At 45.6% G+C, this 13449-nt stretch overlaps 1 protein-coding gene across 3 annotated transcripts in view; it reads right to left on the bottom strand.

The window, feature by feature from the left end:
• Positions 1 to 7597: 7597 nt before the first annotated feature.
• WTAP (WT1 associated protein) overlaps positions 7598 to 13449 on the bottom strand; it is a 100269-nt gene continuing 94417 nt past the window's right edge. For all 3 annotated transcript variants that reach the window (XM_068232030.1, XM_068232032.1, XM_068232033.1), the window contains exon 8: positions 7598 to 8809. In XM_068232030.1, the coding sequence (XP_068088131.1) occupies positions 8247 to 8809 (563 nt within the window). In that variant the 3' untranslated portion in view covers positions 7598 to 8246. The remainder of the gene's footprint in view (positions 8810 to 13449) is intronic.

The raw sequence follows: 13449 nt of genomic DNA on the forward strand, positions 1-13449 counted from the left end.
TTACGTCACCACGCATGCGTGTTATCTCGGCGGTGCGCCGTTTTTCAACGCACCCTATAGCAGTACACGCCCACCCACAACTGATTGGTCCTAATGCGGCGCATGTGCCGTCTGTTCCTCACGTAGTGCGCCGCATTCGGCCCACACACAACAAATTGGTCTAAATTCGTCTGTCCCTCATATAGCGCGCCTTTCTTTTTCGGCGCACCAACTATAGCAGGACAGCTGGCGGCGGCTGATTGGCCGCTTGCGTGGTTTCCCTAACAACTCGCCCCGCCCACCCAAACCGAGCCAGCACTCGCATTGGCCAGGCTCATTTCTACCAGCCTATTTAAAGCAACAAGCGACCTCACACTAGTACAGACGCTTCACTTGCTATACTTGAATTGCTGGTAAGTTCTTTTTTACTTGTACCGCATCTTTATACAATTTGTTTCCTTTACCCCTCATACTGCTCCTGCTCTAATGTTTTTGTGTACTATTTAGCTTCCTATCTAACTCATAACATAGGATCTTCTCCCTAACTATCCACACACCCAGCATTTCCATCATCCCCACTGCCATGTTTACTGCCCCATTCCTTTCATTTCTAGCTTCTCACCATTCCATACTACTACAGTACTTTTCAATATATGCAGCATAATTGATAGTCCCCATGTTTTTTCACGTTATTTTTACCCATTCCACCATATACACTATACTAAGCTCTTTTACTACTTTTATATAAAGGTTGTATTATGTCTTATTTGCGAAGTATATTTTAGCAATATTTATAGCAATGCCTTTGTCTTTTACCTGCAGTGTCTTTTTTTCCTCATCTTGCCTACAAAACGTGTTGCACTATTGGGGTAATATCAATAAATGTGTTTTGTTTACACCTAGACAGTCCTTAGAGTCTGGTTTATGGAGGTAAGTCCACCGCTTCCTCCAAGCAATTTATTTTAAAACTTTAATTTTATCCTGCTGGCGCCTCTGTTCTCTTATTGCTACACTGAGTCCACCCTAGGTGGAGGGGGTGACTTACCCCCCTTTTGTTTCAATCTACAGAGAGCGACTTCTTAATCCTGAGTGGGGACAGGTTCACACTACATATAACAATGCCTTTGTCTTTTACCTGCAGTGTCTTTGCCTGTGCCTATGAAACGCGTTGCACTATTGGGGTAATATCAATAAATGTGTTTTGTTTACACCTAGACAGTCCTTGGTGTCTGGTTTATGGAGGTAGGTCCATCACTTCCTCCAAGCAATTTATTTTAAAACGTATTTAAAGCGGAATGAAACCCAGCATTTCTACTTTGCTCTAATAGATTAATTACAGCATATTATATTCATTTTTTTTTTTACTAGAACTGCATTCAAAGGGTTAGCACAGGCTTTAGAAGCTTCCCTGCCTGCAGAGCTGGCCGCTTCTGAACTTTACATAATGTTATCTTGTGTTTAATTGTATCAAGTGAGAAATGTAAACAAAGCCTTGTCTCACACTGCCGGGTCCCATGAACAAAGTCAGACAAGCATAAATGCTTTCTGATTAAGTTAGAGGATGAATAAAGCAGTTATAAATTAAATGCAAAGTCAGCTCTCAGAGTAAAATAAGTGTACTTTAGGAACGTATAATTTCTAAATGAATACTACTACTTATGCACAAAAGCAAATATGCTAACCATATGGCATATAAAAAGTAGGAAAACATGTTTTAAATTGATTATTATGTCAGGGTTTTATACCGCTTTAATTTTATCCTACTGGCACCTCTGTTCTCTTATTGCTACACTGAGTCCAACCCCAGGTGGAGGGGTAATTTACCCCCTTTTGTTTCGATCTACAGAGAGCGACTTCTTAATCTTGAGTGGGGACAGGTTCATACTCCTCACCAGTCTACACAGTGGTTGCTTGAGCGGTAACCCATGTTTGTGAGTATACCCATCTCACTTTTTACATACCGTCAACCATATCTGATATACTACACTATATTGGGCTCTCAATTTCTCCCCTTTCATTTTTTCTGTTTTAAGATGGCAAACTTTTGTTTTGCTTAAAGGATACATCCAGGCACAAAAACTCCATGCACCTGGAGCTTCCTCCAGCCCCTGGCAGTCGACCTGTGCCCTCGTCGCAGCTCCGGTGGCTCCCGGTCTTACCTTCCTGGGTTGGCTTCTTGTGCGCTCCAACGCGCGGGACACATGGTCTGGCCCACGTCAGGACGGAACTGCGCAGGCACAGAACTACTGCGCCTGTGCAGTACCGTCATGATGACGCCGGCCAGATCACGTGACCAGCGCGGTGGAGCACACAAGAAGCCGACCCTTGAGAAAGGGGGACCCTGCGTGGCCCCCGATGTTAATGTGGAATAGTGCACAATAAATGTGCGTTACATCATAATCAAGACTGGTGTGCTGATGTACTCTATTGCCAGATAGGAAGTAACATATCAGCTTGTGTACACCAGGCTTTAGGGAAACTGAAGTTGGACTTAAAATGGTAGCCAATGATCGGAATAAAGCATTCAATGAGATGCAGATAATTATGGCTTGCGTGTAAATTTAATGCAATCTGCGTGCAGCTTTGCACTGGGACAGCCAATACTAATGCAGCCATTAGCATAATAGTCAACATACTTTAAAGGGAAGATCCGCGCTGCACATAAAAAAAAAAAAAAAAAAAAAAAAAACTGCACTCACCTGGGGCTTTTTCCAACTCCTGGCAGTCGATTCTGAGCCCTCATAGCAGCTCCTCTCCCTCCCGGTGTCCAGCGGTGAAGAAGCAGTCATGTGCGTTCCACGGCGAGGGTCACGTGGGGTACGTGACGTCATCTACTCTCTACTGCGCAGGCGCAGTAGAGACCTGATGACATCCCTACACCACATGACCCCCCCCGCCGTGGAGCGCACAGAAGCCGACCTGGCGAGGTCGGCTTCTTCACCGCAGGACACCGGGAGGGAGAGGAGCTGCTACGAGGGTACCGAACGACTGCCAGGAGCTGGAAGAAGCCCCAGGTGAGTGCAGTTTTTTTTTTTTTTAATGTGCAGCGTGAACCTTCAGATAAGTAGACTGTGATGACCAACAGCGGATCTTTCAAGTCTAAAGTGATGATGCAAATTTTGCCAGCTAAGATGTTGCAGTGTTACCTGTCAAGATCAAGTTTGGTCTTTCAGGAGGCAGTGCATGATATAGGCTCTATGCAGATGTGTCAGCCTGGTATACCAGAGCCAAGTGTACTGTTGCTATAGGTAGGAGATCAGTGAAGACAACCCGATGCTTGATGGAGCATCTACCGGGAGGTGTGGTAAGGAGAGGATCTTGAATAGAACTTGGGAGATGCCAGTACAAATGTTGGATACTTGGCCAAGACAGCTGAAACGCAGCTGAAGGGGGACATTCAGGGCTAACGTTTGTATGTAGCTGTTGCAATTGAAGATGACAGATAAAACACCCACTGCAGCTGACATAGCAGAACTTAAAAGCTGCTTTTCCACTTGCTGCGATGCGCTTTAAGGCTCAGACACACTATAAGTGCTTTTCTGAGTGCTTTTTAGCCTCCAGAGCTTTGAGAGCTATTTAAAAAACGCTCCCATTAACTTACATTGAAATCACAAATGCGATAACATCGTGCAATTTTAATGTAAGTCAGTGGGAGCGTTTTTTAAAAAGCTCTGGAGGCCAAAAAGTGCTCAGAAAAGCGCTTATGGCGTGTCTGAGCCCTTAACCACTTGAGGACCCACCCTTTACCCCCCCTTAAGGACCAGCGCTGTTTTAGGTGATCTGTGCTGGGTGGGCTCTGCAGCCCCCAGCACAGATCAAAGGGCACTCAGAGCGATCAGATCGCCCCCCTTTTTTCCCCACTAGGGGGATGATGTGCTGGGGGGGTCTGATCGCTCCTCCTGGCTGGCATTTTGCGGGGGGGGGGCACCTCAAAGCCCCCCTCCGCGGCGAAATCCTCCCCCTCCCTCTCCTACCTGCCACCCCCGGGAGATCTGGGCTGCACAGGACGCTATCCGTCCTGTGCAGCCAGTGACAGGACGTCCACTGTCACATGGCGGCGATCCCCGGCCGCTGATTGGCCGGGGATCGCTGATCTGCCTTACGGCGCTGCTGCGCAGCAGCGCCGTACAAATGTAAACAAAGCAGATTATTTCCGCTTGTGTTTACATTTAGCCTGCGAGCCGCCATCGGCGGCCCGCAGGCTATTCACGGAGCCCCCCGCCGTGAATTGACAGGAAGCAGCCGCTCGTACGAGCGGCTGCTTCCTGATTAATTAGGCTGCAGCTGGCGACGCAATACTGCGTCACTGGTCCTGCAGCTGCCACTTTGCCGACGCACGGTATAAGCGTGCGGTCGGCAAGTGGTAGATTACAGCCACTTTGCCAATTGCAACAGCATCACAACTCGATTTACATGTAAATTGCAGTGCTCCATTTCCATTAGCACAATTTATTTTTTTCGCAGTTGCCTGTCTGCACTTCCAAATGGAAAAGGGCCCTAAAGGAAAGCCTTAATTCTGTTAAATATAGGACTAAACAATTATGTGTGCAAGTTACTTTTGTCAGTTTCAAATGATTTCAGTTTATTCCAACCTTGTGGTTTATTTCTCCATGGAATGGTAGCAACAAATCCGTGCACAACTCTACACAGCTGGGCATGTGCAGGGTCGGTGATCATTCTGGTGTTGACCCTTGTAGCAGAGTAGACCTGGCTAGATACACAGATCTTTCTTGAATTTCTAATGACACCAGCAACAACTGCATCTCAGAGATAGGAAGAATCACCAAGAGCTCCCTCTTGTGCTTACCTGTAGGAATAACTTTTTTGTATACATACAGCTATGAGGCTAGTTAAACAGAGAATCATGTATAAAAAAAAATATAAGGTCAAACAACCAGCATCTTTCTAATAATGACAACGTTACAGAAAAAATCCACTTCATGCCATAGAATATCACCAATTATGTAATTGATTTTTTTTTTTTTTTTGAAAGAAAGCAGACAGCACTGTCAAAGATCACTACACACTTTTCACACGACATATTTGGAATTAACCCATGGATTGTTTGTGCCCACTTTTAAGGTGGACACTAATCGTCCAATTTCTAGCTAAAAATCGTTCGAGCAATCAGAAATTCTGATCTGATTGGTTGTAAATCTCAGTTGATGGGCACAATCGATTACAAACGATTATAAAAATAGTCATCCGATTGGATTTTTGTCAAACCAAAATTTGGATTTTCTTGTTGGTTGTGATTGATAGGAAGCAAAGATTGGTTCGTTGATGGTGTAGTGAACGATTTTTCGTCAGATCAGAATTTCTAATCGCTCTAACGATTTTTCGCTAGAAAATGGGTCCGTTAATGGCCAGCTTTAGGGTTTAACGTGACTGTGTAGTGCACAGTAGTGTTGATTGTACAGAGTAGTTCCGTACTTGTAGCTGCTCGGAATTGAAATGTAAATGAGACAGCTGTGACCGCAGGAGAGGGGGATTAACACACCCATTTGGCAGTCTGATCTGATGCATCCCACATCGCATTCCTCAATTCCTCCTTCCGCATTGAAGTAGGAAGCATGTGAGTGACGTGGAACGCAACGTGAGATGCATTGGATCAGATGGCTGCATGAGTAGGTCAGCCCCCTCTCCCGCTGTCATTTCAATTTTGACTTTGCTACGAGTACATAGCTACACGGTAAAATCAACACTGGTGCACAGGTATCAAACTCAAGGCCCACAGGCCAAATGCGTCCCTCCTTGCCATTTTATGTTCATCATTGTAAGCAGTGAAAGAACGATAGCTCACTGCCTTCCCATCCACAGAAGCACACCGGTGACAGAGTTTCTGGTTGAAACCTTTTCAATTTAAGGTGGGGTACAGTAACAACCTGTGGGACCCCTCAGGAAAATTACCATATGGCCCCCTCTTGGGATCCAAATCCCTTGTGTGGCTAGTAACCCCCTCCCCCCCCCCCTTCAGATTGGTAAGTATTAAACTGTGCTTTGTAGAAGGGGAGAGCAGCTCTCTCCCCCCCCCCCCCCCCAATTTGTTGTAGTTATGCCACTTAGAGACTATTCAATAAATGTCATATCTTAATAAACAATTTGGTCTGCGACCTAGACTAGGTTTTACATTTTGGCCTCTTAGGTGATAGAGCACTGATTATCAAAAGCACTAATTTACCCTGAAAAACTAGTGTTATCTAGCCACATAAATACATCCTGCAGATCACTCACACTGAACTCCTACATAACCATTCTGCACCTAATGTCCACAGTCTATTACTCACAGTCTGCTCTTGTGAGGTCATCAGAACCCAACAACATGATTCATGAGAAATATTCGCACAGGAATCAGCTAATTAAGCTGCAGATATGACTAGTTCGTAATAAGCTTGTACTGCATTTTTCTTGTGGCTTAATAGGACAGAAGAAAAGATTTTCAGGGTGACAAACAGTATGTGTGGTTTTATTGACCACTTGTTTCAGGATAGGGGAGAAAAGAACACCAAGAGCCCAATATACAGTAGTGTAGTATGTACTGGTAATGGAAGATTAGAGTAATTCAAAATTTAATACTCACAAACCAGGGTTACCATTAGGCAACCACTTTCAAGGCAGGTGGGGAGATTGTCCTGACCCCACTCAGGATTAAGAAGTCTCTCTGTAGTAGAAGAAGGAAGTGGGTACAACCCTCCACCTGGGGTGGACTCAATGTAGCAATAAGATAACAGAGGCACCAAAAGGATAAAAGGGACTAAATGACCTTAAAAACAAATTTGGTAATAGAGGAGGCAGTGGTAGACTTACCCCCCTACAAGCAGAACACACGACTGTAGATTTTCAGTCAAAAAACGTTTATTGGGTACTCCAAAATAAAGTGCAACGTGTTTCACTTGTTAAACCTGCTTCCTCAGGCAATAAAGATAGGAGTAAAAAAAAGCTGTGAATCAGAGACCATGGAATTAATGTAACTAGAATGCTTGCATAGGAATCAATATTGTTATAGATAGTTCATAAAAATATCACAGAACAATGGTGACGTATAGAGGTAGAGATATACATATATCTGTCATATATTCAATGTCATATTTTTATGAACTATCTATAACAATATTGATTCCTATGCAAGCATTCTAGTTACATTGATTCCAAGGTCTCTATGATTCACAGTTTTTTTTACTCCTATCTGTATTGCCTGAGGAAGCAGGTTTAATCTGCGAAACGTGTTGCACTTTATTTTGGAGTACCCAATAAACGTTTGACTGAAAATCTACAGTCGTGTATTCACCACTGCCTCCTCTATTGCCAAATTGGTTTTTAAGCTCATTTAGTCCCTTTTATCCATTTGGCGTCTGTTATCTTGTTTCAGGATAGAATAGTGGATTCACTACTGGATCACCTGAACACATTTTACTGGTCAGAAAATAGAGGGACTATTTTGCTGTTCACTAAAGATGCTGGCGCTGACATTTACTAGTGGTCCATACTGTTGCAGTGCTAATTTCACCAAGAATAAACAGACATGTTGTCACAACTTCCAATGCAATGCTATACATGACACTTTAATCAGCACACAATTAAAATCTACAGGTAGGATGCAAACAAAGCTGTGTAAATGTGACATTAAAAATGTTTTTTATTTTGTTTTGGTCAGTACAGGTATGGTAATATTGGAGTCACAGAGTCATATACATAAACAAAATACAACTGTGATAAAACTGCGCAATAGCACACACAATTCTCAAACATTCAGGCATCTAAAGGGAGGAAATTAAGTATGTACAGGTGCTTCGCTGAGGAGGAAAGGAAAACTGGTTAACAGTGAAAATAGGGGAGGACCTAACTAATCGTCCGTGTTGTGACACATCTACGTCACTGGGCAAACTTCTCCAGCCACACCCACATGGTACCATGAAAAATTGTTGATAATGAAGTATGATGAAAAGAAGGGTAGGAATGCCATTATACAGCAGGAGGTTTAAGAGAGAGTTGTACAGACATCATTAGTGAAAATTTCCAATGTTGTTAATTTGTTCCAACTTTTCATTAAAATAACTTTCTACACAAACTTTTTTTTTTGTAACTTTCAACGTAATTAACTGTTAAAACATCAATATTGGCAGAGGTATTACAGTAAGCAACAATGAAAAACTCAAGGCAAAAGTATGACAAAATATGCACTATTTCTGGACAGTATTAGCTCTGAAATTAGGGATGTATAAAAGAAAAAAAAAAGTCTCGTTTTTTCTTTTCCTTCTTTTACAAAACTAACCCTGTACATTCGCTCCAGAGTCCAAGCCGTTCTGAAGACGGGAACTGACAGTTCTGTTGCCTTTCCCACTCCTTGGTTTTTCCTCCTGAGAGTCATGATTGGAGTCTGTGTCATTAGAGTGGTGAGTGAGAGAATTCTCACTTCCAGTAGGTGAGTCTACACTCTCATACCCAGTACTAAGCTGATTGATGTAGCTGCTGCCTCCTCTACCAGTTCTTTCCTCTGAGTGGTTTGAAAGTTTGCCTTCATTAATAAGAGATGCAGGAAAGTCATCGTCTGCATTACTACTCTCTCTATAAAGCCCTGTAGAGCTGTGAGTTCTCTGGTGAGAAGAAGAAGCACCGTTGCTCGGTCCATTTGACAGGCGACTGCAATCCTTACCACTAGATTCTCCCTCCTCTTTGTTTTCTGCTTGAGTCCTAATACCAGAATTCTGAGGTTGCTGCTGCAACTGAGATACTTGTTGTCTGGATTCCTTTAGCTGTTGTTGTAAAACCAATATAGTGCTTTGCATTCCCTCCACTTCTTCATCTAACTGAATTATGAAGTCATTCAGCTCTGTATTGAAAGAAAAAAAATGCAATAAAACAATCGTAAGCAGTACCAGAAACATAAATGTCCTTTGTGAAGGCCTAGGGACAAAAAGCTCATCAGCCAAGCTTTTATATTGCCCTCTGATGTATACACGTTAATTAGATCCCCTCTAAGGCGTCTTTTCTCTAGACTAAATAAACCCAGTTTATCTAACCTTTCTAGGTAAGCAAGATCTTCCATCCCTCGTATCAATTTTGTTGCCCGTCTTTGCACTTGCTCTAAAACAGCAATATCTTTCCTGTAATGTGGTGCCCTGAACCGAATTCCATATTCCAGATGTGGCCTTACTAGAGAATTAAACAGGGGCAATATTATGCTAGCATCTCGAGTTTTTATTTCCCTTTTAATACATCCCAAAATATTAGCTTTAGCTCCAGCGGCTTGGTATCGAATACGATTATTTAACTTGTTGTGGATGAGTACTCCTAAGGCCGGATCCACACTATAAGCACTTTGTGATTGATTAGCGCTTTTTAAAAATTTCTTCCATTCACTTTCATTAAAATCGCTGCAGTGGCCTAATTGGCAAAAAATGGCCTGGTCACTAGGGGGGTTTAAAACCACGTTCCTCAAGTGGTTAACGTACAAGAATGTGCAGTCTCTGGTACTTCGCAAAAAAACAAAAACAAAAAAAAAAGTTAACAGCTGTTTAACCTCCCCGGCGTTCTATTGAGATCGCCAGGGAGGCTGCGGGAGGGTTTTTTTTAAATTAAAAAGAAACTATTTCATGCAGCCAACTGAAAGTTGGCTGCATGAAAGCCCACTAGAGGGCGCTCCGGAGGCGTTCTTCCGATCGCCTCCGGCGCCCAGAATAAACAAGGAAGGCCGCAATGAGCGGCCTTCCTTGTTTTGCTTAGATCGTCGCCATAGCGACGAGCGGAGTGACGTCATGGACGTCAGCCGCCTCCGATCCAGCCCTTAGCGGCTGATCCAGCCCACTAGAGGGCGCTCCGGAGGCGTTCTTCCGATCGCCTCCGGCGCCCAGAATAAACAAGGAAGGCCGCAATGAGCGGCCTTCCTTGTTTTGCTTAGATCGTCGCCATAGCGACGAGCGGAGTGACGTCATGGACGTCAGCCGACGTCCTGACGTCAGCCGCCTCCGATCCAGCCCTTAGCGCTGGCCGGAACTTTTTGTTCCGGCTGCGCAGGGCTCAGGCGGCTGGGGGGACCCTCTTTCGCCGCTGCTCGCGGCGAATCGCCGCAGAGCGGCGGCGATCAGGCAGCACACGCGGCTGGCAAAGTGCCGGCTGCGTGTGCTGCACTTTATTTGAAGAAAATCGGCCCAGCAGGGCCTGAGCGGCAGCCTCCGGCGGTGATGGACGAGCTGAGCTCGTCCATACCGCTCAGGAGGTTAAGTAGGTAGAAAAAAAAACAAAGTCTTGTAAGTAATACCTTTTAATGGCTAACTGATAAAGTTAAATAATGCTGAGATGATTCCTGATTCTTTCCGGTGTTCTGTAGCAGAGTTACTGTGAAAAATCGGTGTTAAAAGTATGCTGAATTGGGTTTCTGATAGTAATACCTTTTGGGATCAGATTTTCTCTTTCTTGCACTTTGATAGAAAAAAAAGATGTCACTGTCCAGTTGTGCCAATTTCTTTAGTAGGGTTTTACAAAAAAAAACCCTACTGAAGAAATTGGCACAACTGGACAGTGACATCTTTTTTCTATCAATGTGCAAGAAAGAAAATCTGATCCCAAAAGGTATTACTATCAGAAACCCAATTCAGCATACCTTCAAACACCCATTTTTCACAGCAACTCTGCTACAGAACAGCGGAAAGCATTATTTAACTTTATCAGTTAGCCATTAAAAGGTATTACTTTTATAATTAAAAGGCCATTAAAAGGTATTACTTTTATAAGACCTACATATATTGTTTGGCTAACACGGTACAGAAACATTTTTACTACTAACAGCTGTTTAAGGAAACCAGAAGCGAGAGGAATGCAGACACTGCCATCTTCATACTTTTATAAACAATAAAGTTGCCTGGCTGTCATGCTGAGCTTTTGGCTTTATTTATAAGTCACACAACTGCAACAAGCATGCAGTCAGTCCAAAGCATATGATCTGCGTATGCTCATTCTGGGCCAGTGACAAAATATTAAAAGCAGTGCATTAACCACTTCCCGACCGCCTAACGCACAGAGGCGGCCGGGAAGTGGAGCCCTTAAGGACCGGCTCACCCACAGAGGCGGCGGTCCATTTAAGGGCATGGGCGGAGCGATCGCGTCATCCGTGACGCGATCCTCCGCCGGCGCCTGTCACCGCTCGCTCGCCGCAACATCCCGCCGGCTATACGAAAGCGCCGGCGGGATGTTAACCTTGCGATCGCCGCATACAAAGTGTATAATACACTTTGTAATGTTTACAAAGTGTATTATACAGGCTGCCTCCTGCCCTGGTGGTCCCAGTGTCCGAGGGACCACCAGGGCAGGCTGCAGCCACCCTAGTCTGCACCCAAGCACACTGATTTCTCCCCCCCCTGCCCCAGATCGCCCACAGCACCCATCAGACCCCCCCCCCCTGCCCACCCCCCAGACCCCTGTTTGCACCCAATCACCCCCCTAATCACCCATCAATCACTCCCTGTCACTATCTGTCAACGCTATTTTTTTTTTATCCCCCCCCCCTGCTCCCTGCCCCCTCCTGATCACCCCCCACCCCTCAGATTCTCCCCAGACCCCCCCCCCCCTGTTTACTGTATGCATCTATCCCCCTGATCACCTGTCAATCACCTGTCAATCACTTGTCAATCACCCGTCAATCACCCATCAATCACCCGTCAATCACCCCCTGTCACTGCCACCCATCAATCAGCCCCTAACCTGCCCCTTGCGGGCAATCTGATCACCCCCCCACACCAATAGATCGCCCACAGATCCGACATCAGATCACCTCCCAAATCCATTGTTTACATCTATTCTCTCCTCTAAACACCCACTAATTACCCATCAATCACCCATCAATCACCCCCTATCACCACTTGTCACTTTTACCTATCAGATCAGACCCTAATCTGCCCCTTGCGGGCACCCAATCACCCGCCCACACGCTCAGATTGCCCTCTGACCCCCCCTTATCAATTCACCAATGCATTAATTACATCTGTTCTTCCCTGTAATAACCCACTGATCACCTGTCAATCACCTGCCAATCACCTATCACCCATCAATCACCCCCTGTCACTGCCACCCATCAATCAGCCCCTAACCTGCCCCTTGCGGGCAATCTGATCACCCACCCACACCATTAGATCGCCCGCAAACCCGCCGTCAGATTACCTCCCAAATGTATCGTTTACATCTGTTATCTTCTCTAAACACCCACTAATTACCCATCAATCACCCCCTATCACCACCTGTCACTGTTACCTATCAGATCAGACCCTAATCTGCCCCTTGCGGGCACCCAATCACCCGCCCACACGCTCAGATTGCCCTCAGACCCCCCCCCCTTTATCAATTCGCCAGTGCATTAATTACATCTGTCCTTCCCTGTAATAACCCACTGATCACCTGTCAATCACCTGCCAATCACCTATCACCCATCAATCACCCCCTGTCACTGCCACCCAACAATCAGCCCCTAACCTGCCCCTTGCGGGCAATCTGATCACCCACCCACACCAATAGATCGCCCGCAGATCCGACATCAGATCACCACCCAAGTGCAGTGTTTCCATCTATTCTCTCCTCTAAACACCCACTAATTACCCATCAATCACCCATCAATCACTCCCTATCACCACCTGTCACTGTTACCTATCAGATCAGACCCTAATCTGCCCCTTGCGGGCACCCAATCGCCCGCCTACACGCTCAGATTGCCCTCAGACCCCCCCATATCAATTCGCCAGTGCAATATTTACATCTGTTCTCCCCTGTAATAACCCACTGATTACCTGTCAATCACCTATCAATCACCCATCAATCACCCCCTGTCACTGCCACCCATCAATCACCCCTGTCACTGCCACCCATCAATCACCCGCTGTCACTGCCACCCATCAATCACCCGCTGTCACTGCCACCCATCAATCAGCCCCTAACCTGCCCCTTGCGGGCAAACTGATCACCCACCCACACCAATAGATCGCCCGCAGATCCGACATCAGATCACCACCCAAGCGCAGTGTTTCCATCTATTCTCTACCCTAAACACCCACTAATTACCCATCAATCACCCCCTGTCACTGCTACCTATCAGATTAGACCCCTATCTGCCCCTAGGGCACTCAATCACCCGCCCACACCCTCAGAATGCCCTCAGACCCCAGCCCTGATCACCTCGCCAGTGCATTGCTTGCATCTATTCCCCCCTCTAATCACACCTTGAGACACCCATCAATCACCTCCTGTCACCCCCTAGCACACCTACCCATCAGATTAGGCCCCAATTTGCCCCGTGTGGGCTCCTGATCACTCGGCCAAACCCTCAGACCCCCTTCCGATCACCTCCCCAGTGCATGGATTGCATCTATTTTCCCCTCTAACCACCCCCTGAGACACCCATCAATCACCTCCTGTCACCCCCCTAGCACTCCTATCCATCAGATCAGGCCCAATACAACCTGTCATCTAAAAGGCCACCCTGCTTAT

This window comes from Hyperolius riggenbachi, chromosome 4 (genome assembly GCF_040937935.1).
Source record: "Hyperolius riggenbachi isolate aHypRig1 chromosome 4, aHypRig1.pri, whole genome shotgun sequence".
In the NCBI taxonomy this organism is placed as follows: domain Eukaryota; kingdom Metazoa; phylum Chordata; class Amphibia; order Anura; family Hyperoliidae; genus Hyperolius; species Hyperolius riggenbachi.